Below are 24,739 nucleotides of genomic sequence, written 5' to 3'. Positions count from 1 at the left end.
GTAGGTTTGTATTGCTATAAACTTCCCTCTTAGAACTGCTTTTGCTGCATCCCATAGGTTTTGGACTGTCATGTTTTCGTTGTCATTTGTCTCTAGGTATCTTGTGATTTCCCCTTTGATTTCTTCAGTGATCTCTTGGTTATTTAGTAACGGGTTGTTTAGCCTCTGTGTGTTTTAGTTCCCATGTATGTTATTTGTCGTTTTTCCCTTGTTGCTTTCAATAATTTTTCTTTGCCTTTAATTTTTGTCAATTTGATTACTATGTGTCTCAAGATGTTTCTCCTTGGGTTTATCCTGCCTGGGACTCTCTGCACTTCCTGGACTTGGGTGGCTATTTCCTTTCCCATGTTAGGGAACTTTTCAACTATAATCTCTTCAAATATTTTCTCGGGTCTTCTCTCTCTTTTCTTCTGGGACCCCTATACTGCAAATGTTGTTGCATTTAATGTTGTCCCAGAGGTCTCTTAGGCTGTCTTCATTTCTTTTCATTCTTTTTTCTTTATTCTGTTCTGTGGCAGTGAATTACACCATTCTATCTTCCAGGTCACTTATCCGTTTTTCTGCCTCAGTTATTCTGCTATTGATTCCTTCTGTTGTATTTTTCATTTCAGTTATTGTATTGTTCATCTCTCTTTGTTTGTTCTTTAATTCTTCTAGTTGTTTGTTCTTTCATTCTTCTAGGTCTTTGTTAAACATTTCTTGCATCTTCTCGATCTCTGTCTCCATTCTTTTTCCGAGGTCCTGGATCATCTTCACTATCATTATTCTGAATTCTTTTTCTGTAAGGTTTCCTATCTCCACTTCATTTAGTTGTTTTTCTGGGGTGTTATCTTGTTCCTTCATCTGGTACATAGCCCTCTGCCTTTTCATCTTGTCTATCTCTCTGAGAATGTGGTTTTTGTTCCACAGGCTGCAGACTTGTAGTTCTTCTTGCTTCTGCTGTCTGCCCTCTGGTGGATGAGGCTATCTAAGAGGCTTGTGCAAGTTTCCTGATGGGAGGGAATGGTGGTGGGTAGAGCTGTTGCTCTGGTGGACAGAGCTCAGTAAAACTTTAATCCACTTTGTCTGCTGATGGGTGGGGCTGGGTTCCCTCCCTGTTGGTTGTTTGGCCTGAGGCGACCCAACACTGGCGCCTACCCAGCTCTTTGGTGGGGCTAATGGCGGACTCTGGGAGGGCTCACGCCAAGTACTTCCCAGAACTTCTGCTGCCAGTTTCCTTGTCCTCATGGTGAAACACAGCCAGCCCCAACCTCTGCAGGAGACCCTCCAACACTAGCAGGTAGGTCTGGTTCTTTCTCCTTTGGGGTCACTGCTCCTTCCCTCCTGGGTCCTGATGCACACACTACTTTGTGTGTGCCCTCCAAGAGTGGAGTCTCCCGTTGCCGTACCCCCAGGTTGGGAAGCCTGACGTGGGGCTCAGAACCTTCACTCCAGTGGGTGGACTTCTGTGGTATAAGTGTTTTCCAGTTTGTGAGTCATCCACCCAGCAGTTATGGGATTTGATTTTATTGTGATTGTGTCCCTCCTACCGTCTCATCGTGCCTTCTCTTTTGTATTTATATATGGGGTATCTTTTTTGGTGAGTTCCAGTGTCTTCCTGTCAGTGACTGTTCAGCAGTTAGTTGTGATTCCGGTGCTCTCACAAGAGGGAGTGATCGCACGTCCTTCTACTCCGCCATCTTGAAACAATCCCCCTGGCATGCCTTCTTCTGTCCATCAAACACTCTGTGTCAAGGCCTAGATCAAGTGTTACCTCCCCCTCTGAGACTTTCTGTCCCCATCAGTCCCTCCCCTGGCCCTTCTGAGGGCTGGGTACGCTTACCGCCCTTACCCCCTCAGCTGGGCACTGCTGCCTCACTCATCCCTCCCACTGCATCACACCCTTCCTGAGGATGTGGGGAACTCGACCTTGCTCTGAGCTCCAGCCACAGGCCCACACACAGATGTCTGAGGGATATCAGCCTTCAGGGAAACTCAGCGATCAAATTGAGTCTGACAGTCCTCCCGCCTCCTGCCCTGTTCCATCTCAGCCTCAGAGTCCTCTCCTGTAACTGAGGCAATGTGGCCCAGCAGGGTGGTGGTGAAGACAAATAAGAAAGCACAGGTGAAGGCCCATTTTCTCCCTCCCTGTCTCCTAGGCAGCCTAGTTTGCTTCCCCCCTGGACTAGCTGGAGATGCGGAAGGGAATGCTGGATGTGGGGGCACCTATGGCCATCCAGAGGCCTGCTCAAAATGGTCCTCTGACTCTGGTTAGAGTTTCTGATTCCAAAGGGTTTTATGGCAAGGCCCAGGACCCTGCATTTTCAAAAGTGAGTTATAAACCCCTTCCTCCAGGGGTTTCCATGGGATATATTCTGAAATAACTGTTCTGGATGCACCAAACCTCCCTATGGCAATCGGGGTAGCGTAGCTGTGTGAGGAGCCAAGTGACCCCTCAGCCCACACAAGCTTTGGTGGGGGGAATGCTGCCACCTAGGGGCTAAGAAAGAAACTGCCAAAGCTAGGGCCTGAGCCATATTGATAAAAACATTTATTGAGCACTTTCCGAGTGCCGGGCACTATGCCAAACTCTATGCCAAACTCTTTGTACATTTCATCATACTGTATCCCGATGACAGCCCTATGAGGTAGTACTGTCATAAGCCCCATTGTACAGATGAGGAATGCGGGGCTCAGAGAGGTGAAGTGACTTACCCAAGGTCACACAGCAAGTAAGTGTCAGCGCTTGGATCTGAATCCAGATCTGGCTCACAGCTGAACTCTAACCACAACACTTGAGTGCCTCCTACATGCCTACATCAGAGTCGTCTGGGGATGCTGGGAGAACTGCACGTGAAAAGGTTTAACAGGTAAGGGCTCCAAACATATCAGGTCCCTGAAGAGCAGCTTAACTAGAGACTGCCCCTAGGCAGCCTGGAGGAGGGGTGGGTGGGACTCCCCTGTCTTCTCTCTCAGGCAGCCTGACCACCAGCCTGGACCAGCCAGACCCTGGGCCATTTAGGCTCAGCTGCCTCAGATCCCAGAATGCTGCAGGGCTTCCCAGCAGGACAGGGGGCCCAGCGAGGCGACCTTGGTCCAGGGTTTACAGAGCATGTTCCAAAAGGATTTTGACCAATGGCTCACTTCCACTGGGAAGGATCTCTAGTCTGCTCCTAGAGGCCCCGGACCCAAAGGTGAGCATCAGGCAGGATGCGGGAGTGAACACCATGGGTCCATCACTCCGAGGCCTGGATGTAGACAGGCACAGCAAGCATGGCACACGGGCCCTCGGCCCCTGCCTGCAGCTCCGCCAGGGCCAGGTTGGAGCCCAGGCCCTCGGCATGCCCGGGCACCACCAGCTCAGGTTCACCCCCCACTGTCCCACCCACTACGATGGACAGCACAGCATCGGGCTCCGAGAAGGGTGGCTTGCCTGGGGCGGCCTCGGGCACTGGCCCAGGCCCTGTGTCCTTCAGCTCCTCCAGCCCCAGCGGGTCAGGCAGGGGGGTCACCACCTTGCGGCCACCAGTGCTGCCGCTGCGGGGGGCTGCCCTCCTCCGGGGGGGCCGCCGGGCTTGCAGGTCCTTGTCCTTTTGGGGGCCAAGGCGGCAGCGGTGGTCCTTGAGGTACTTGTGGCGGGAAAAGCCCTTGGCGCAGCCGGCACAGCGGAACTTGTAGTTGCCTGTGTGGGCGCGCTGGTGCTCGGCGAGGTGGGCACGGCGACTGAAGGACTTGCTGCACAGGGCGCACTTGTGGAGCTTCATGCCTGGGGAGCGAGGGGAAGGCAGTGAGAGGCACCCAGACCCTTCACCCTGCAATGCTGCCCTGGCACTTGGAACGAAGCCCAGTTCCTCAGCTTGCCCTACGAGCATGGGTGTGATCTGGGCCCTGCTCCCTCCACCCTCATCTCCCACCTTCTCCCAGCCACTTACCCTGTGCCAGCCTCCTGCCTCTGGGCCTTTGCTTGTGCTGTTTCCCCTCTGCCTGGAACAGCAAGCTCAGCCCCTAAACCTTAACTAGCTTTGCCAGGTCACCATCATCTCTCTCCTCTCTGGTCTGCCTGCCTCACCCTGGCCGCCTCAGACCATTCCCCACAGGGCAGCTAGAGAGGTCTTGGTAAAACCTCTCCATGACACTCCCTGCTCCAAACCCTCCAGTGATTCCCCAAATTTCCCACAGAGCCGCCTGCAGCTGGCCACCCCTTTCACCTCTCAGACACATCTCCTTCCTCTCCCCCATCTTGTTCTCTGAGCTCCAGGCCTCCCGCCCGCCTTTCCTTGTCTCAAACACCCGCCAGTCTCTTCCCTGCCTGAAGGCTTCGCACTTGCTGCTCCCTCACCCTGGAAGCCATTTCCGGCTCTTCTCCTCCCTCAGGCTCAGCTTTCGTGTCACCTCCTCCGGGAAGCCCTCCCTGATACCCACTTCCCTTCTTTCTCTGCCCGCTCACTCTACTTATTTCCATCTTTGCCCTCAGCATATTTTACTGTAACATACTTACTTGTTTGCTGTTCATTTTCGATCTCTGCCACTAAATGCTAAGCTTCCCCAGGAGGGCAGGGTGGGCTTCTGCCTGATTCCCCCATGGCACCCCCAGTGCCTGACACATGGTATTCTCGCAATAGTCACTCACTGGATGAATCACTGGTGCCTCCATATCCACCATGAAGTCAACTCCGTCCCACACACAGACTGTGCCACAGCCCCCTCAGCCTCCCTGGGATGACAGCTCAGAGAGGGGGCAGTGACTTGCCCGAGGCCACCCAGCAGGACAGTGGTAGTGCCAAGAATCAAGCCCAGGCCCTCTGTCTCCAAGTCCTCAATCTACTCTCTTAGTTTTCACACTTTCTTTAGCCACCAGATCCTGTTTATAAACCAGTGGCTGTTAATCAGGGGTGACTTTATTCCCCAAGGATCGTCTGGCTTGTCCCCGGAGACATATTTGGCTGCCAGAACCACGGGGGAGAGGCCAGGGATGCTGCTGAACATCGCACAGTGCACAGGGCAGCCGCCCACAACGAAGAATTATCCAGCCCCAAATATCAATCGTGCCGATAGTGAGAAACCTTGTTCTATAGACCAAGCGGTATGTGGAAAGCCAGCCAAGCTGCTCTGGGGAAGCAGCAGCCCCAGGAGAAGCTCTGCGGAGCCACCGGGAAACTGAGGAGTGGTGTGGAGACCCCCTACTCCACACCCCAGCTTCCTCGCTCTGCCGAGTGGGCCAAGGAACCTCCCTGGCCTTATCTTGGACCCACTCAGAACTGGATCTCCCTCCACACCTGGCCCCACCTCTGTCACACTGGGTGCCTCTCTGGTATACAGTCATCTCCTCCTGAGTCAGCTTCCTCCTCAGCCTGGGGGACTGTGGTTGACTCACCTCCGTACACCCTGAGGACCCAAACGCAGGCCAGGCTCATGGCTCACAGGAGCAAAAGTCTATTGGCTGGAAGGTACCAGGCAGGGAAAATAAGCCTCACAGGATGTGTTTGCTCTTTCTGGGGCTCCTGCCCAGGGGGCTTGAGCTGAACCAGACCCTCCTGGCACGTCCAGGAGCCACTTACCGGAGTGGGAAAGGATATGAGCCTTCAGCTTGTCTGGCCGGTTGAACTCCTTACTGCAGCCCGTGTGTGTCCTAGGATCCAAAACGCTGGTCAGGGGAGCTCACTAAGCACAGGACTCTCTTGCTGGCCCCCCTGCTAGCCCTGGGCAGGATGGACTCGCTCATCCACCCTAAGGGTTGGGCAGGGGAGCAGCATGGGGAGTGAAGCAGCCAGGCAGGACCCAAGACAGGACAGAAGGAGAGAGGGCCTGCAGCCCTCGGCCCTGACCCCCTTCTATCCCACAGCTGGGTAAACCTGCCCCCTCCCACCCACCGTCTCTACTCACGAGAAGGGGCATTTGTACTTCTTGAATGGCTCATGGATCAACATGTGTCTCTTCAGTTTGTCCTTGCGGTTGAACGCGGACTCACACACTGAGCATTTGTAGGGCTTCTCACCTGCAGGAGGAAACACAGATGCGGGACCAAGGGTGCCGTGAGAGGGAGTCTGAATATGGGGCGCAGGGGTCTCCATTAGAGGACAGCAACTCCTCTAGGGAGGTGGCCTGGGGGAATATTGCCTCTCCCTTTCCTCGGACTCTGCTTTGCCAGGGAGAAGAGGAGGCTGTTTCAGTTTGGATGGGCAGGAAGGGCCTCTCTGACGAGGCAACACCTGAGGTGGTGAGGGAGCGAGCCATGCAGGAATGTGGGAGTGAGGGTCCCAGGCAGGAGGAGAGGTGGGGCACTGCATGTGTCTGAGGAACAATGGGGAGGCCCATGTGGCCGGGTTGGAGCAGGAGAGGGAGAATGAGGCAGAAGAGGAGGTGGGCAAGGCAGCCAGGCCCAAAAGGGAGGGCTTGGGAGGCCAAGGTTTTTACTCTGAGCCGGATGAGAAGCCACCAGAGGGGCTGAGCAGAGGAGGGGCAGGATCTGACTCGAGAGTCTCACAGGCTCCTTCTGGCTGGCTGGGTGTAGAGAACAGATTGAGGGTGTGAGGGTGGAGGCAGGAAGGAGGCTGGTACAAGAAATGGGAAGTGGCCAAGTACGGGTGATGTTCAGAAAGCAGAATCGGCAGCCCTTGCCAACGGACTGGCTGTGGGGCATGAGAGAATCTAAGGCGTGGGCTGGGTGGATGGCCGTGACATTTACTGAAATGGGGTCCACCATAGGGGAGGGGGGAATTACACCTTATCTGGTTGAATCCTTGCAACAAACCATAAGGTAAGTCCTAGAAGAGAAAACTTAGGTTCCTGGTCTACACCTAGTGCTTGGGGGAAGTAAGACTCCAGCCCAGCAGTGTGACCCAGAGTCCACCTGAGTTGCCCCAGATTGTCTGCTGCAGAACCCATGCGTGGGGCTGGGGCTGAGGGGTGGCATGGAGAGCAGCTCTCACCTAACAGGGGTCAGGGGTCAGAAACTGCCCTTTGGAAAAGGGCTGTTACTGGGTTGCTTTACTTCCTGCCATTATTTCCTCTCTGTTCTCCTCTCTGGGATGAATAAAGTACTTTTGAAAAATGCCAACCCAATGATTGAGGAAATTCTGGCCCTTACAATGGAATGTTCTGCAGTCATTAAAAAGATTAAGGTCGATCTGTGTTTCCTGATCTGGAAAGATCTCCTGGTTATATTGCTAGGGGGAAAAGAAAAGTGTAGGACAGCTTAATACAGTCTCATTTTTGTTAGAAAAAAATACAATCCCCATACTCCAAAAAAGCCCTGGCCATATGGATTTGTATCGACACAGAATACGCAGGGAGAAAGGTAGGGGAGGGTACACACCAAACTGTCAGTAGCAATTAAGATTTGAAGGGGGAATTTAACATTTTACTTTAGGTACTTCCATACTGCTTCCATTTTTACAAAAAGTATGTATTACTTTTGAATAATAATAATTATTTTAAAAACCAAAAAGAAAGCAATTTGGTAGTATCTATCAAAATTGCCAATGAAGTTACTTTTTTTCTTCTTTTATCATAAATATGAAATATATATAACAGAAAATTTACCATTTTAACCATCTTTAAGTGTACACTTCAGTGGCATTAACTACATTCTTACTGTCATGCTACCGTCACCACTATCCATCTCCAGAACTTTTTCATCATCCCAAACTAAAACTCGGTATTGCATATACATTTTAACCTAGCATTTTTTCCACTGCTAGGAATGTACACCTCAGATATATTCCCAAAAGCTTGTCAAGAGACCCACACAGCATTGTGCATACAAACTAACAGCTGAAAAAATAAGTTAAGTGTCCATGCACAGGGAACTAGTTAAATCAAAGATGGTAAACGCAGGAGAATACCATGCAGCTGCGAAAAAGAAGGTGCCATTAGGAACATCTTCAAGGTACTTGAGAAGTGAAGAAAAATGGCACATAATTAGAGTTATAACATGTGCCTCTTTGTGTAAAAGTAAGCACATGTTTTGTATGGATGTAAAATAAAACTAGAATGTCCCAGATGAGACCACTAACAGTGATCACCTTTGAGGAGGGGAATTAGGATCACTCTTCAAACTGCAAACTCCAAGTCACAAACTGATGGTGGTTATTTTAACAACTAAAACTGTACAGATAGGAAATATTGTTTTGTGAAACTTCTGTTTCAGTATATTCTGTGTGTAAGTATGTGTTTCCTGGGTTGCATATAGAATGTATTTTTTACCGTACACCATAGTTAAAAAAAAAGGATTGTCCATCTGAGGAGAGATGCTTTTGTATTATCAAGGATTTTTTTCCTCAGGTTTTCTCAATCTTTAGACTGTTTTCAGTATAAAGCAGAACAGAATTTTTTAACTAATAAAAAACATTTTAAAGCTTAAAAGAAAATAAAGTGTCGATGTATCTCAGCTGTGGAACTAAGGAGAGAGGGTTCTATCCAGGTTTGGGAGGGAGTTTTGCATCGAGCACAACGCCCCCACCCCCAGGGGCTCAGAATGGCCTCAGGGGCAGAGCCATGAGTCCCCCCCCACCCGCCTCCCGAGGCTCATCTCCACTCTAGTGTTGGTGGGAACCCCTTGTTCACTTGAGGGGGCAGGCAGGGGCCAGGAAGGGGATGGGAAGCAGGGATGAAGAGAGGGAGGGGATGGGCAGGAGGGGGCTCAGGAAGAAGGCTGAAGGAGATGGGGAGGAAGGCCAGAGGGGGATGGGAAGGGGAACAGAGAGGGTGTCTGGAGGGAGGGGAAGGGGGACTGAGCAGGAGTTGGTGGGGGACAGGGTACCCACCTGAGTGGATGTGAGCATGCAGTTTGAGGTAGTGCTCCCGCCGGAAGAACTTCTTGCACACCTGGCACTTGAACCTGCCCCCGCTGCCGTGGGTGGGCAGGTGACGCCGCAGGTAGCGTTCACAAGGAAACACCTGGCAGAACAGAGGAGTCAGCGTCAGGTCTGACTCACCAGCCCTCACCACGTTATGAGCTCAAGGGGCCCCTCGTTACCAGCCCTTACAGAAACATCTTCCTTTCTGCCCACCGGGGGTCAAGGCCCACAGTGTCAAGCTCAGCCATTAGAACCTCATGGCTCCCACTACTCACCCATAAGCCCAGTCAAGACACGCATGCCCTGAGCTTCTGCCCAGGCTGTTGTTTCTACCCAGGGAGCCTTTCTCTTAGCCTGACAAACTCCTACTCATCCTTTAAGACCCAACTCAGGTCACTGCTCCTGTGAAGCCCTCCCTGACTCCTCAATGCCACACCAGGCAAAGCAAATTCCGCCCTTGAATGTCCACCCATATTTTTAAAGTCAGCGTCTAACTTATTGAAACACGGCCCTTTGCTTGTACGGGATCTCCAAGAGGGCAGAGAGGGGCTTTCATTCCTCAGCACAGGGCCTGAATCAAATGACTGACAAGCAAAGGAATGAATGAAAAAATGAACAAATAACTGAAGAAATAAATGGAAAGGTAATAAAAAGCCAGAAAACACAGAAGCCAAAATCTCTTTCCTCCCCAGGCATAGGAAAAGCATTCGTTCGTTTTTTCATTCATCTGATACAGAGAAGTGGTCAAGGACACAGACCCATCAACTTACTAGCCCCATCATTTCCCAGCTGGATGACCTTTCTGTGCCTCGGTTTCCCTGTCTATAAAATGGAGACAGTAATAATTTGCCTACCTCCTAGGGTTAAATGCGCCCGTTCAGACAAAATGCTCAGAATAGCATCTGGCACATGGTTCTTGCTAATTCACGATACCTTTTATTCAGACCACAAATTCCAAACCCCTAAATTAGGCTATATAATTAGAAACATCTACAATGAGGCCAAAGTGAAACCAGGGCTGTCTGTCCTGGAAAATCTGCCTCATAAGGTTGTAAGAAAATGAGTAGAACAAAGAAACCAGTTAAACACACCAGGGGGATGCAATCTGCAAAATCCAGACTTCAGGAAACTCCACAGGACCGATGGCCCAGTTTCTTCAACAAATACATTAAAAGAAAAAAGAAAGGAGCATCGATGGGGGGAATCTGTAGATTAACAGAAACTTTGGTCGTATCAACCAATCACAATATACCGACCTGATTCAAACAAACTTTACAAAAATTATGTTTTTGGGAAAAGTGGAAAATGGAACACTGCCTGGATATTTGATGATATGAAGGGCCAGGCTTTAGTGAGGGCTTCCAGATCCACTGAAAAGAAGAACCAGTAATAACAAGGATGATAAGACATCAGGAAGCTGGAGGCCGCTGTTCAGATGCTGGGCCTGGGCCCAGGAGAGGCCTCACTCCACGTCAGCCCGGCCTGGCCCGCCTGGCCCAGCAGTAGCACTGGGATGGCCACGGGTGGTGTCCAACGGGTGAGACGGGCCAGGCAGAGCTCTCGCTCTTCAAAGGCAAAGTCGTCTGCGGAGACAACCTCAAGCTTGGCCTGCACGTGTGTTGAGGCAGGAGGGGAGAAGGAGACGGTGGGGTCTTCACTCCATCACCTCTCGCCCCTATTTTCGCCCAGCCAGCAAGGGCAGGGTTCCCCACCTTTTGGCAGTGCGGGCAGGGGAAGTTGTGAGTGGCGGTCTGCAGGTGGTGCTCCAGTGCCTCCGGGGTGGAGTACTTGTTGACGCATTTGACACACCTACATGGGGAGGAGCAGAGAAGTGAGAGAGCTGTGTTCTCGGCTGGATGCCCCAGCAGGCGTGGGAACCGGGCCACTCCCTGCCCCCAACACCAGGAGGCAAAATCCCACATCTGATTCATTCTCCAATCGGTCCATTCTTCTCGCTTGCCACCGCCTCCATCCTAATCCAAACCATCTTGCTCGAACATGTGCAGTAACCTCCTCCCTGCCCTAATTCATTCTCCACAGGGGAGCCAGCAGGAGCCTTTAAAAATCAAAATCCCAGCTTACCCTTCCCCCTCCCCATATCCTCAAGTCCATTCTCTAGTAGGTCTGTGTCTTTATTCACGTCTTGTCCCTAGGTTCTTCATGACCTTTTTTTTTTTCTTAGATTCCATATATATGTGTTAGCATACAGTCTTTGTTTTTCTCTTTATTGTAAAGCAATTGTACTCCAATAAAGATGTTAATAAAAATAAAAAAGTAAGATTATGTGTTTACAACAAAACCTTTTTTTTAAAATAAATTTACTTATTTTATTAAAAAAAAAATCAAAATCAGACCATGTCACACCCTTGCTTAAAAATCCCCACCTTGGCTTACAAGGCCCTACTGGCCTGACTCACTCCCAGCTCTCAGCTTTCACCTTTCCCCATTGCCCATCTCACACCCTCTGCTCCAGGCCCCCCGGTCTCCTGAATGCACCCAGAACACACCAAACTCGACCCCACCTCAGGTTCTTTGTACTTGCTGTTTTTATGACCCGGAACACTCTTCCCCCCAGTCCTCCCCTTGGCAGCACCTGCTCAGCCTTCACATCTCAGCTCAAATGTCACCTCCTCAGAGAGTCCCTCCCCGACCACCCCGTCTCAAGGTGCCCCCCAGAACCCAGCCCCAGCCACTTCCTACTATGCTCTCCAGTTGTATTTTCTTCTTAGCAATTATTATCTGGAATCATTTATTTGCTTACTTCTCTGTCTCCTCCACCAGCAAGTGGGCTCTGGAGGCCAGGACCATATCTGTCTTGTTTGGCTTGTTCATAACCTGCTCTGAGCACCAGGGACAATCTCTTACATGAAACAGTCAGACAAGGACCCACTGTAGAGCACAAGGAACTCTACTCAGTACTCTGTAATGGCCTATATGGGAAAAGAATCTAAAAAGGAGTGGATAGATGTATAACTGATTCACTTTGCTGTACACCTGAAACTAACACAACATTGTAAATCAACTATACTCCAATAAAAATTAAAAAAAAAAAAAAGTCAGACAGACAAGGATCCAGGTCTGGCTCCTTCCCATCTCTGACCCTCAGTTTCCTTATCCATAAAATGAGGTAGGAATTCCAAGTGGACCTGCCTCTCAGTTTTTCTTAAGATCATAACAAGAGTCAAAGGACACACTGGTGCCAAACAGCTCATAAACTGCAAAGCCCATAGACATGGTCTTTACTCTAAACATCACTCGCTAACATGCCCACAAAAGAGCAGTTTCAGGCCTCAAGCCGCTCTAAGGAAAAGGTCCCACCGTCCCCCCACCACAGAACATTCACCAGCAAATAGGCCCGTTTACAATGCAGTACCACTGAGGAATGCCAGAGGCAGGTGGGCAATTCATGTTAAAAACAGAACCATGGACCCTGCCATCTGTACACCAGGGCACATGGGAAACCCGCAGTCAGGCTGCACTTGTGGTGGGCCCCGGGGACACCCCCTCAGGCCACACCCTGAAAACCACAAGCTAAATGCCTCCAGATGGCACGAAAGAAGGAGCAGGAGAGGTGAGAGCAGAGCTACCAGGAGGGCAGAGACCTGGTGAGCTAGTGGGAGGAAGAAAACAGGAATCGCACAGGCTCCAGCAGCAAGGATGCAGTTTCGCAGCACCATTAAATGAAAACTCCCTGCCAGAAACGCCACCCTAACTATGTCACCCAAAGTAACATCCCCAGCACCAGGCCAAACCAGAGTCATGTGTCTCCTGATACAGCACGCTGAGAAAGACACAGCGTCGCTTTGTGATACTCCTGCCAAAAGTGCCAATCCTGGCTCCACCCTGAGGTCAAATCAGACAAACCCAAACTGAGGGCATTTTACAAAATTACTGGCTTATACTCTTCCAAAATATTAAGGTCATGAAAGACAAAGACAGAATGAGAACTGTTCCAGCTTAAAGGGGACTAAAGAGACACAACAACCAAATACAATCTGGAATCCTGGATTGGATCCTGAGCCAGAAAAAACATTTTTTTTTCTTTGTCTATAAAGGATGTTATTGGAACAATTAGAAATTTTTGAATAGGGTACATTAGGTAACCGAATTGTATTGATTTAACTTCCTGATCTTGATAACTACACTGTGCTTATGTAAGAGGTTATCCTCATTTTTAGAAAATACACACTAAAGAGAAAGGGTAAAGGAGCATCATGTCTGCAAATTATTCCCAAAAAGCTCAGAATGTGATAAAGTAAGTGTGTAAGGATTGTAATATCGGGGAGATCTGGATGAAGGGTGTATGTGGGAATTCTCTGTACTATTCTTATAACTTTTCTAGAAGTCTAAAATTATGTCAAAATAAGTTTAAAAAGAACACTTCCTGAAAGTGATTGCCTATGGGATGAGGGAGCGGGTCAGGGTGGATGGGGAATTCCTTTTCACTCTATGCCCTCCTGTAGTTTTTAAATATTGCATTGTATGCACATAGCAATTATTTTTTTCAAGTAGGTAATTAATCTTTTTTAAACCCCTCTGTGATCTTTGACCTGCAAAATCACTTCTAGGAATTTATTTACAAATGAGCAAAGATATATGTCCAAAGTTGTTCCTGCAGTGTTGTTTATAATAATGACAAACTGGAAATAACCCAATTAACCTGCAATAAGGAATGAGTTAAATAAACTACAGCCCATCCACATACAATGGAATACTAAGTAGCTGTTTAAAAGACTGAGGCAGGTCTGTTTGTGCTGAGGTGCAAAGATATAAACATTATAGTTTTAAGTGGTAACGCCAAGTATACAGAATGATCCTATTAAATTTTAGACTGTTTATCAGAAGCTGTGCAACAGGAAGATGGTGTGATGAATTTTCACCAGATTCAATAACTGTGTTTGGGATAACCTAACTCAAATATAGCCTGTGATATTTATAGCTATAAATATGCTTATTACAGATATATATCAAAGGACATGTACCAAGAGGTTAACAGGGTTTTGTTTTTTGTCTTCTTGTGGGTTTTTCTAAAAATTCATTTCTGTGCATTGAACATGGATGACTTTTGTAACTAGAAAAAAAAACACATCTTAGTCTTAAAAGGAAAAAGTAAACATACAGCATATATATAGTGACATGTATGAAATTCACTTGAGGGAGTTGGGGAGGCTCCACAGGCAGGCCAAGGCAATGTGGCCCAAAGCAGGCAGAGCAGCCGGACTGACAGGACCTGCCCCCGTGAAAATGGAATGAAACCACCACACGCACTTAAATGTCACCATGAGACAGAAATAAACTCTCACCTTGTTAAAGCCACTGTTATTTTGGGTCCCTGTTACAAGCAACCAAACCTAGATTTAAATTATATAATTAATAAACATTGCAGCAATAATATTTATTGAGTACCTATTATGTTCTAGGCACCATGTCTAACTGCTTCATACTCATCTTACTTGATCCTTATAAATAATCCAATAGGGTAGGCACTATCGTATCGCCATTTCACAGGTGAGGAGACTGAAGTTCAGAGTGGCTGAATATCTCGTTGAGGTCATCCATCAGGTGTGCAGCTGAGCTCAGATTTGAGCACAGGGAGGTGGCTCCAGAGCTCTTATCATTACCCACTACACCATCCCACCCTTGGGCCATCCAGATGGTGTCCTGCCTCCCTGCACCTTACTCTGGGGCCAGAAGCTCCAATGGCTACAAAGGGCCTCTGACACTCTAAGCTTGGCAAGAGAACCTGGGAGAAGTGATCTACTGCAGGCACAGGGCCATCATGGGGCTCAATTCTCAGCCTGTGAACTCCAAAACCAGAGCTATGAGGCTTCCACAGTCCAAGACAAGAGTTTGAATCCCAGCTCGTACTGACGTTGTTACTCTGGTAGGCAGGTCACTTCTCCTCTCTGAGCCTCAATGTCCTCATCTTCAAAATGGGGAGAACACCACAGCTATGGACTGAATGGTGTCCCTCAAAAATCTGCATGTTGAAGTCCTGACCCTCAATGTAATGGTATTTGCAGATGGAGCCTTTGGGTAGTGATTAGGTTTAGATGAGATCATGAGTGTGGGATCCTCCAGGTAAGGTTAGTGCCCTTATAAGAAAAGACCAGACAGAGGATGCCCTCTCTCTCTCGTGTGTCTATAATATTTTGTTATAGCCACCTCAGCTGACTGATACAACCTACCTCCCAGGATTGCGGGGATCAATGTCCCTAAGTCAGGCCAAGGCACCTAGTAGTTGCTCCCTTCCTTTTACTTGGCATCTCACTCTAGAGAGACACACAGCTACAGGGACTTATAGAATATCCACAGATTGGAATGGCAAAAGCAAAAGAAAATGCCCTCTGAGAACAAATGAGAATTACTCATCATTATCCAGAAATCTCTACCCCTTAGCTGGTCAGAGCTTCACCTGGTTTTCCTGCCTCTTTGGCCCCATTTCCCAATCTCCCTCAGGGTCAGTTGCCCTACATCCCATTTCTCAAGCCCCAGTCCCCATGCCAACTTCTCAAAGCTCTTGTGACTTCTAAAAGGCCCTCATGCCCTGGCCCCACTTTCTCTCCCAGGCCCCATCTAAACATCTCCTCCCCCTTCCATTCCACAGAACAGTCATTCTAAACCACATGCTATTTTATTTTATATCGCTACACCTGCTGTTCCTCCTGCTAGGAATGCACTTCCCACTACCCACTGTCTACCTGGCAAACTCCTACCCATCCTTCAAAACCCAGTTCAGATATCATTGTTCCTGGGACACCTTTGCTGCCCTACCTCCCACTTTGCGTAATATGTCTATGATAGCATTTTATCACAGTATATCCTAAGCATATATACACTCCTGTCTCCCTAAGCAGCCCATGCATTCTAAACTCAAGGTCTGTATTTACTTATTTTTGAACCCCAGAAGCCTCACCCAGGAGTTAGAGGGGGGGCCCCATTAACAGAGGTCATCAGCTAAGTCTGTGCAGACACAAGTTTGTACAGAGAAGCAAAAACCATTCTAACATGAAAATATTCACTAATGGACTAGAAGAAGTCCCTAGACAAACACTCCAATTTTTTTTTCACTATCCCCATGCACTACGTGCTGGGTTTTGTGAGGCAGCGGCTCCCAAGAGACATAAGGGAAATGCGTGGCGAAATGAATGCAGAGCAAAAATGAGGGGTTCCACCAAGTCATGAAAGTGATGCTGGATGACACCATCGGCATATGAGGGTCTAGAAGAGGGACCAGAAAGCAATCGAGGAAGAGAAACTCTACAAGGATGATCACAGGATCGATGGCTCCAAAGAGAATGATCTGAAGATCTAAGGACTAAAAGCATGAGGCAAAACAGAGGGAGCCCTTCATCATTTCTGCCAAAGGGACCTTCTTTATGACTGAAACAGAAAACTACAACAATGTAAAGGGTTGTCAGAAAACTACCCCCAATGAAATCTACATTTGATTCATTCCTTGTCCATTCTAAGAATCAGCATATAGCTTCAACTTTAACCTAAATTTTACAGATTATAAAACAAATGAATCTTATTTTTATGATTTTTGCTTTCAGATTTTGCTTTCAGACTTGTTCATTTTTTCATTTAAGAATCAGCGTACCATTCCAACTGTAACCTAAATTGTGTAGACTATCAGACGGAGTACTATTTTCATAATATTTTACTTTAGAAAAAAAACAAATCTTTTTCCCATTATGAACAAGGAAAGAACATTGGCTTCCCTTTTTTAAGATTTTTTTTCTTTTTTTTTTAGGATAACTGTCTGCCAAGTTGAAGAATGATATAAGGCGGGCCAGCATCTCTTGCCCCCTTCAGTGCCAAGACACAGAACCCTCTCTGCCAGGCTGGACCCTGGAGCCTCAGATTCCCCTTTGAGATGTCCCACTGGTCCTGAGCAGTCAGAACCACCAAGGGACCAGACCCCTGGGCTCCCTGCAGGGAGAGGGAAAAGGGAGGGCACGTACTTGTAGACGGCACTGTCCTTCTTGGGGCTGTGCTGGGGCAGGAGGCTGTGTGAGTACTGATGCACACCCAGGTCGTAAAGTGAGGGGAAGTCCTTGCCACAGAGGTGGCAACGGTAGCTCAGCTCCTCCTGGTGGCTCTTGATGTGCTCCAGAAAAGTGTCGAGCTTTGGGAATGTCTGCGCGCAGCTTTTGACCACACACTTGTACACCTTGAGGGAAGAGGCAGGGTCGGTGAGGAAAGGCAGGAGAGCTGCTCCACTGCCGCCCCCTGCCCTGTGGCATCCACCTCGAACACTGCTTGTGGAAGACCCAACCGCTGTTTCCCTGCTCCCCTGCTGCTGCAGCCTTGGTCTTATTTTGATTAGAGGGTCCCCTCCTCTCAGCCAGTCACAATGGGCCCATTACCCTCCCTGCAGGCTCTGTGTGGTCTGGGTATGCTTAAGAAAAAATATCCAAAACCTGGAATGATAACATCTTGAAAAGATGTGAAAAGATGACATGACGTCCTTCCAATGTCATGCTAGAATAGTGGCTCTCCAACTTGAGCCTGCATCACGATAACAGATTATCCTACTCCCAGCGAATCTGATTCAGCAGGTCTGGGTGGCCTGAATATGTGCATTCCTACCAAGTGCCCAGGTGATGCTGAAGCTGCTGGGCCAGGCACCTCAATTTGAGAACTGCTGTCTGGCAGGCAGTTAGGTAAAGGCAGTTAAGCCACTGGGGGTCATCTCACCCTCTGGGTGATGTGACTTGTTTTGACTGTTTACTACTGATTAGGACCCAGACTCTAAAGTTAAATGTCAACTTGTAGAAAACTGATCCAATGTAAATGATTTTTCTCATGTAGAAAAGATAACTCCAAAGGTTTTGGTGCCCTGAAGACATTAACCAGATTTGTATCTAACTTAGTAATCTTATTTCAGGATTCCTTTTCTTCACTGACACAGTTATATAAGGGTATAGATATCAGTGTTTCTTATCCTCTTTTGACTGGCTTTGTCACCCTCCCAGTTCCCTCATTAACGAGTTAAGTAAAATTCTGACTCATGTTCACTATGTTATTTGTATGAGAATGATGTTTTTTAACATTTTGAAAATTATACTTTGACAAGTAGTACACACTCCTCATAGGGCTGCATGACACACTCAGATACAATTCCACATGCCCTTTCTTCCTAATAAAGTGAACCCTGATTTGTTCAGAGTGGCAAGATGCCAAATCAAGTTAAAACATTTGATCCCCTGGCTCCCTTACACCGAGTGTCAGCCATGTGACTCCTTTCTTGCCAATGGTAAGTAGGCAGTAGTCTTTGGGGAAGGAATCACTCCCAGAACAAAAAGGCAAAAGCTTCCTAGGAGAAGTCCCCTCTGTTTTTTGCATTTGTCCTGACTGGAATATAGATGTGATGACTGGAATATAGATGTGATGACTGGAGGTATAGCAGCCATCTGGCAACCTTGAGGATGAAAGCCACATGCTAAAGATGGCAGAGCAGAGAGCCAAGAGAACCCTGCTATGTAAGCCCAATGCTACCTACTTATGGACCTCTTGTGATGTGAGAGGATAAAAACCCTAACCAGTAAGCCAGTTATCTATTATTTCCAGCATGACAATGCACTCCTAAATGACAGAGCATATGCACCGGCTCTGACCAATGAGAGGTCTACAGAAGTCTTCTGGGAAAGGTTTCCTTGCTTCTAAAGAAGACACAGAAAATACAACCCCTTTATGCTCACGGATAATACTGTGTTTGATCTTCTGCCTAGGAAGAGTGACTACCATCACAGGACCACAGGCAAACCACCAGCAGGGGACAAGGCCACACCCTGAGATAGTGGAGACAAGAGCTAGAAAGACACAGGGTCCTTGATGCTGGGTTGAGTCAACTGACTGTCTCAGGCCCAGAGCTGCCCTATCTTGGGTTTTCTTGTTATGTGAGATAACAAACTTCCTAATTGTTTAAGCTAGTTTGAGTCAAAGTTTTCTGTGATTTTCCCCCAAACATATCCTAACTTAACTCCATCAATCTCCCTGCTAAGAATCTATCATAAGGGGACTTCCCTGGTGGTGCAGTGGTTAAGAATCCTCCTGCCAATGGAGGGGACACGGGTTCGATCCCTGGTCTGGGAAGATCCCACATGCCACAGAGCAACTAAGCCTGTGCGCCACAACTACTGAGCCTGCGCACCACAACTACTGAAGCCTGCGCTCCCTAGAGCCCATGCTCCGCAACAAGAGAAGCCACCACAGTGAGAAGCCCATGCCCCGCAACGAAGAGTAACCCCTGCTCGCTGCAACTAGAGAAAGCCCATGCTCAGCAGCGAAGACCCAACACAGCCAAAAGAAAAAAAAAAAAAAGAATCTATCATAAGGAAGAAGTCAGAGATGTGGACAAAGATTTGATTACAACAGTGTTCACAACAGTTTTGTTTATAATAGCAAAACTCAGGAAGTAACCTAAATGTTCAACAATAGGGAATTTTAAAAAATGTAGCCATTGGGAATTCCCTGGTGGTCCAGTGGTTGGGACTCCACTGCTTCCACTGCAGCGGGTACAGGTTCGATCCTTGGTCAGAGAACTAAGATCCCTCGTGCCACATGGCATGGCCAAAAAAAAAAAAATGTAGCCGTTAAAAATTATGTTTTGTTTTGTTTTTTTAAATAGTGACATGGAGACTTCCCTGGTGGTCCAGTGGTTAAGAATCTGCCTTCTAATGCAGGGGACACGGGTTTGATCCCTGGTCAGGGAACTAACATCCCACACGTGGCGGGGCAACTAAGCCCGCGCGCTGCAACTACTGAGCATGCAAGCCACAGCTAGAGAGCCCGTGTGCTGCAACTACAGAGCCCACGCACTCTGGAGCCCAAGCGCCACAACTAGAGAGAGAAAACCCGCACACCACAACCAGAGAAAAGCCCACTAGAGAGAAGCCATGTGCCACCACTAAGACCTGACACAGCCAAAAATTAATTAAATAAATAAATATGTTTTAAAGATAGTGACATGAGTAAATGCTCAGAATATAAAATTAGATTCAAAAACAAAAAGGACAAGAAAATTTACACCGAGTGAAAAAAGTCAGTCTCAGAAGGCCACATACTTGACGATTCCACATATACAACATTCTCAAAATGACAAACTTATAAGGACAGAGAACAGATTAATTTTAGTGGTTTCCAGAGGCCAGGGATGTTGATGAGGAGCGTGGGTGTGACTACAAAAACCCAGCACAAGGGAGTCTCTGTGGTGATGGAATCCTTCTGTATCGTGATTGCAGTGGTGACTACTCAAATCTACACAGGTGATAAAATGACATAGAACTATACATACACTTTATATCAAAGTCAGTTTCCTATTTATGATACTGTGCTCTGGTTATGTAAGAAGTAACCATCGAGGGGAACTGACTGAAGGGTACGAGGGACCTCTCTATACCATCTTTGCAACTTCCTGAGAACCTATAATTCTTTAAAAAGTCTTTTAAAAAGCTATCTCAGAAAAAAAGCATACTTCAAAATTATATATGTGTACAGATCCCAATTATAATTTTAAGAAAAACAGAAAATCTACAAAACATACTGCATTTTGGGCTGCATTCATGGGAGGACACATTGCAAGGTGGTTAATGACATGGGGTTTGGAGTCAAATCAACCTGGCTTTGAAGCCTGACTCCGTCACTTACTGGCAGTGTGACTTAGGATGGGTCACTTCACCTCTCTGTGCTTCAGTTTCTTCACCTGGATATACTGAAAATGCCTATCTCTAAGGTTGTCATGAGAAGTAAATAAAGTATTGAATGTAAGGCACTTAGCAGAATACCCAGCATATAATAAATAGTAAATATTAACCTAAGCATTCTTCAGACTTTTCTGAATTTTCTAATCTTACATTGGGTATATGATACTTTTATAAGGAGAAAAATAACTAATAAAGATTATTTAAAAAAAATAAAGACTGGAAAAGAGTTACCATATAACCCAGCAATTCCACTCCTAGGTTTATACCCAAGAGAATTGAAAACATATGTTCATACAAAAACTTGTACACAAATGTCCACAAAAGTATTAGTCATAAAAGCCAAAAAGTAGAAACAACCTAAATGTCTATCAACTGATAAAAGGATATTCAAAATGTGCTATATCCATACAACAGAATATTATTGGGCAATAAAAAGGAATAAAGTACTGGTACATGTTACAACACAAACGAAAACATTATCTCAAAAGACCACGTACTATATGATTCCATTATTAAATGTCCAGAACAGGTAAATCCATAGAGTCAGAAAACGGATCAGTGGTTGCCTGGGGCTGGGAGTAGGGCGGTGACTACTAACAGGTATAAAGTTTCCAGGGTGATAAAAATGTTCGAGAATTAGTGTGGTGATGGCTGCGTAACATTATGAATAGATAAAAACTATTAAAGTGTACACTTTAAAAGGGTGAACTTTATGGTATATGAATTATGCCTCAATGGAAAAAAAAAAGGTTGTAGTCTTAAATCCCCATAGGTAGGTTTTTAGACCCTAGGTCTTCTCAGAGGAGTAAGGATGCCTCCTGTGTCTGGTCCCTTCATTATACGCCCCTTGAGAGGTGGGCTTCCTCCCCTGGGCAAGCACCATAACCGCCCAGTAAGCTGGCCACACCCAGGCAGAACGGACGAGGAAGCTTGGTCCATCATGGTCACATGGTAGCTCAGAGCAGCCGAGGCCCACTCCTGTCCCTTTCTAGGCAGCACCAGTCAAGGCTCACGACTGGAGTCGGTGTTGCCCGCCCACCCCGACCCCTGCTCCGCGCCACCCACTTACCTGCTCATTCTTATGCTGGGTCATGTGGGACTTGAGCTGGAAGTAGGTACTGAACTTGCTGGGGCAGAACTGGCACAGGTAGGAGCTATCGATGAGGACCACCTGCTTGGCCTCCAGCTTGTCCCCCTCCTCCTCGCCTGCTGTGGGCAAGGCCTGGGGCTGCGGGGCACTCGACAGGGTCTGGCCCAACCCTATGGAGAAAGCCAGGGAGGGAAGTCACTGAGAAAGGCAGAGGGAGAGCCAGGACAGAGCCACGCCCCTCGGGAAGGACTCCCAGGGCACCTCCTGTGGGCTCCCTTGCATTCACCCCGCCACCTCCCACGAGCTCGGGGTTGGATGCTGTACCCGAGGCCCTGCACTCACACTCAGCTGGTGCACACAGACACAGCCATTCCAGGGGCCAACGTACTGAATACTTACATTCCAGAAGAGCTATGCCTCAAGTCTCCCCTCGCAGGCCTTCCCCTTGGACACTCTAGACCTCTCCGTGGTTGTTAACAACACTGACTGCCACCCCCAGCTGTACTCACAATGCCTCCCAGCTCCTTGTTCCAATTATAAGCATTTGTTTAGTTGTCCTTCCCTCACTCTCCCTGAGGACGGGGGCCTCTGACCTCATGTCCGTAGGCCCAGTGGCCTGGCACACAGTAGGCCTCCCTCCAAATGTTTGCTCAATGCTCAAAGCATGATGTGATCTAAAACATCTCAATAGGCTGGTGCCAGGCACTGTAGGAGTTTTGAAAGAAATGGTTTCTTCTCTAGAGCTCACAAGAACTCAGAGGGCACACACAGAATGGCTAAACAACGCAGTAGGGTAGTTCCAACTGGCAGGTCATGTAAAAGTGGGCATATGTTGCTTGCACATTAGCTGCCTGTGGCTGGCGCTGCTCACCCCCAGGGCTGCATAGGGAGACTCCAGCCAGACACAGCCCAACGGCCACTTCTACCCACCTGTGCTATCCTCATCCTCCTGCCTGCTGGGGTTCAGGGCCATGACCTGTACAGTCACAGAGTTGCGAGAAACGGTGCCACCGCTGCGTCCTGGAGGCCACACCTTGTGGGTCTGCATGTGTTTCTTGACATTAGACTTCTGGGCAAAGGCACGGCCACATGCAATGCACTGGAAGGGCTTCTCACCAGTGTGGCTGCAGACACAAGGCTTGTTAGCACCCGCGTGTCGGAACGGGACTGTGGCCTCAGCCCAGGAGCTCACAGCCACCAGGAAGGCCCAGGCAGAGCGTCCAGATGCTGCTGGCCACCATCCTGACACCATGAGGACAAGCCCTCTTGCTGAGGCAGGCAGACCAGAGACAGACAGACCCTGGGCTCTTGGTGACGTTACTGAGCTGCTGAATCAACCAGCCCTGGAGCTGACCTTCTCTGTGGCCATCTCACATTGTGAGAGAAAACATTTCCTAATTGTTTAAATAGGGATTTCTGGTTTTTGAAGGAGAAGACATCCTAGCTGTCACAGCACAGCACTTGTACCATTATTTAACATCTTCCTTCAAATCAATGTACTTTTTAAAAACTTAATAATTTAAAATGAAGTTTCCTGTTGTTATTATATATGGAAAACCACTTATAAATACAAAGTAACAAAAAAATGCAATTATTTATAAAACAATATTATTAAGATCTATAGGTGCACCATCCAGTAAGATAGACACAAACCACATGGAACTATTTAAACTTATTAAAATAAAGTTAAAAGCTCAGTTTCTCAGTCATACTAACTACATTTCAAGTACTCAGTAGCCATATGCTTACTGGCTACCCTATGGACAGTGGCTATTGGGGCCTTTCCTTCTTTGCAGAAAGTTCTATTGACACACACTAGTGCAGACCAGTGGTTTTCAAGAGAGATTGACTTTGCTCTCCCGGGGACATTTGGCAATGTTTGGAGACATTTTTGGTTGTCACAGCTGAGGAGTGAGGGGTGCTACTGGCATCTAATGGTTAGAGGTCAGGGATGCTGCTAAACATTCTACCAAGCCCCAGGCAGCCCCCAGAGAAAAGCATGATGTGATCTAAAACATCTCAATAGGCTGGTAGACCCTGGTCTAGAGAGAAGCTGCTGCATGCCGTGGTTGGAATCTCAGGCTCTCTCTCTCTCTCTGTTATAAAAGATGAACAAGTATGTGAGAGGCATTAAAGACAGACTACACCAAACTGAGGCTTTCTCCTTTGCCTGAAAGAAATTGAAAAAATAATTTTCTCACTATGTCTTTCAAGTCTTTTCAACACCAATATCCATAAACCACCTAAAATCATCTCATGTCCCAATGTGCCACTCTGTGGGAAACACTGAACAAGTCCACCCCTCCACTTCACAATGGAAAACCTGAGGCCCAGAGGGGCTCCTTGCAGGTTCTTGGGACAAGGGGTGTCAAGGTTAGTGAGCAGAGAGCTTGTAGAGGCATATTCACACAGCATGGCTGTCCTCGAGGTCAGCCCTTTCTGCAGAAGCGAGACTGAGACACGCCTCCCACCCACAAAGCCCCTGTCCATTCAAGTAAATTCCTCCCCCACCTCAGCCCACTTGGACCTTCCCCATCACAGCAAGCAGGCCCCACAGATCCTGCCCACTGCTCCTGAGAAAGAAAAGGGAAAAATCATCGTGAGCTGGACTGAAGGTCTGAGAACCATGACAGACCAGATGGGGTCTTGGTCACCACCCAGACCAAGGGGCTGAGAAAGGAGCATCGCTTCCACGTGAATCCCTCAGCCTACCTCCCCCCAGGAAACGCCTGCCACACCATGCCTGGGTACCTTCGGATGTGCTGCTGCAGGTCGAAGTTTTTGGTGAATGACTTGTCACAATATGAGCACTTGAGTTTCTGAGCCTTTGGCTTCCCTGCAGCTGACAAAAAAAAAAAAGACAAAGAGGGAAGAAGGGGATGGTGAGCCTGAGGACAGAACTGAAGGTGCCAAGGGCAGCTTCCAGCCACTCTACCCCCTGGACTTGGGGCCAGACAGCTCACACCCTGGGAGGTCTACACCCATGGACAGGCAGGGGAAGAAGCACAGGTGAGTCTCTCACAGTGCCTGGGGGAGAAAAGCCCAGGACACGCTCTGGCTGGGAGAGTAGAGCAAACCCCTCAAAGGCTCCCTTCTGCCCTAGGATAAAATTCAACCTCTCTGCTGTGGCCTATGGGGCTCTGCATCCTCTACTTCCTTCC

General features: G+C 47.9%; 1 protein-coding gene across 4 annotated transcripts in view; it reads right to left on the bottom strand.

Moving 5' to 3' along the window:
• Positions 1-2,513: 2,513 nt before the first annotated feature.
• The window catches only part of ZNF341 (zinc finger protein 341), a 42,520-nt gene continuing 20,294 nt past the window's right edge, over positions 2,514-24,739 (bottom strand). For 2 of the 4 annotated variants that reach the window (XM_024743021.1, XM_024743024.1), the window contains 9 exons: positions 24,330-24,420; positions 22,509-22,702; positions 21,558-21,748; positions 16,745-16,953; positions 10,490-10,586; positions 8,745-8,877; positions 5,863-5,974; positions 5,538-5,608; positions 2,514-3,745 (listed from right to left, as the gene is read on the bottom strand). In XM_024743021.1, coding sequence (XP_024598789.1) covers positions 3,216-3,745; positions 5,538-5,608; positions 5,863-5,974; positions 8,745-8,877; positions 10,490-10,586; positions 16,745-16,953; positions 21,558-21,748; positions 22,509-22,702; positions 24,330-24,420 — 1,628 coding nt within the window. In that variant the 3' untranslated portion in view covers positions 2,514-3,215. Of the gene's footprint in view, positions 3,746-5,537; positions 5,609-5,862; positions 5,975-8,744; positions 8,878-9,868; positions 9,883-10,489; positions 10,587-16,744; positions 16,954-21,557; positions 21,749-22,508; positions 22,703-24,329; positions 24,421-24,739 lie in introns of all 4 variants that reach the window. The other 2 variants (XM_024743022.1, XM_024743023.1) reach the window with 2 other exon arrangements.

This window comes from Neophocaena asiaeorientalis, unplaced genomic scaffold (assembly GCF_003031525.2).
Source record: "Neophocaena asiaeorientalis asiaeorientalis breed wild unplaced genomic scaffold, Neophocaena_asiaeorientalis_V1.1 scaffold82, whole genome shotgun sequence".
Classification (NCBI taxonomy): Eukaryota; Metazoa; Chordata; class Mammalia; order Artiodactyla; family Phocoenidae; genus Neophocaena; species Neophocaena asiaeorientalis.
The sequence above is the reverse complement of the archived record's forward strand: the minus strand, read 5'-3'. Positions and strand labels throughout refer to the sequence as shown.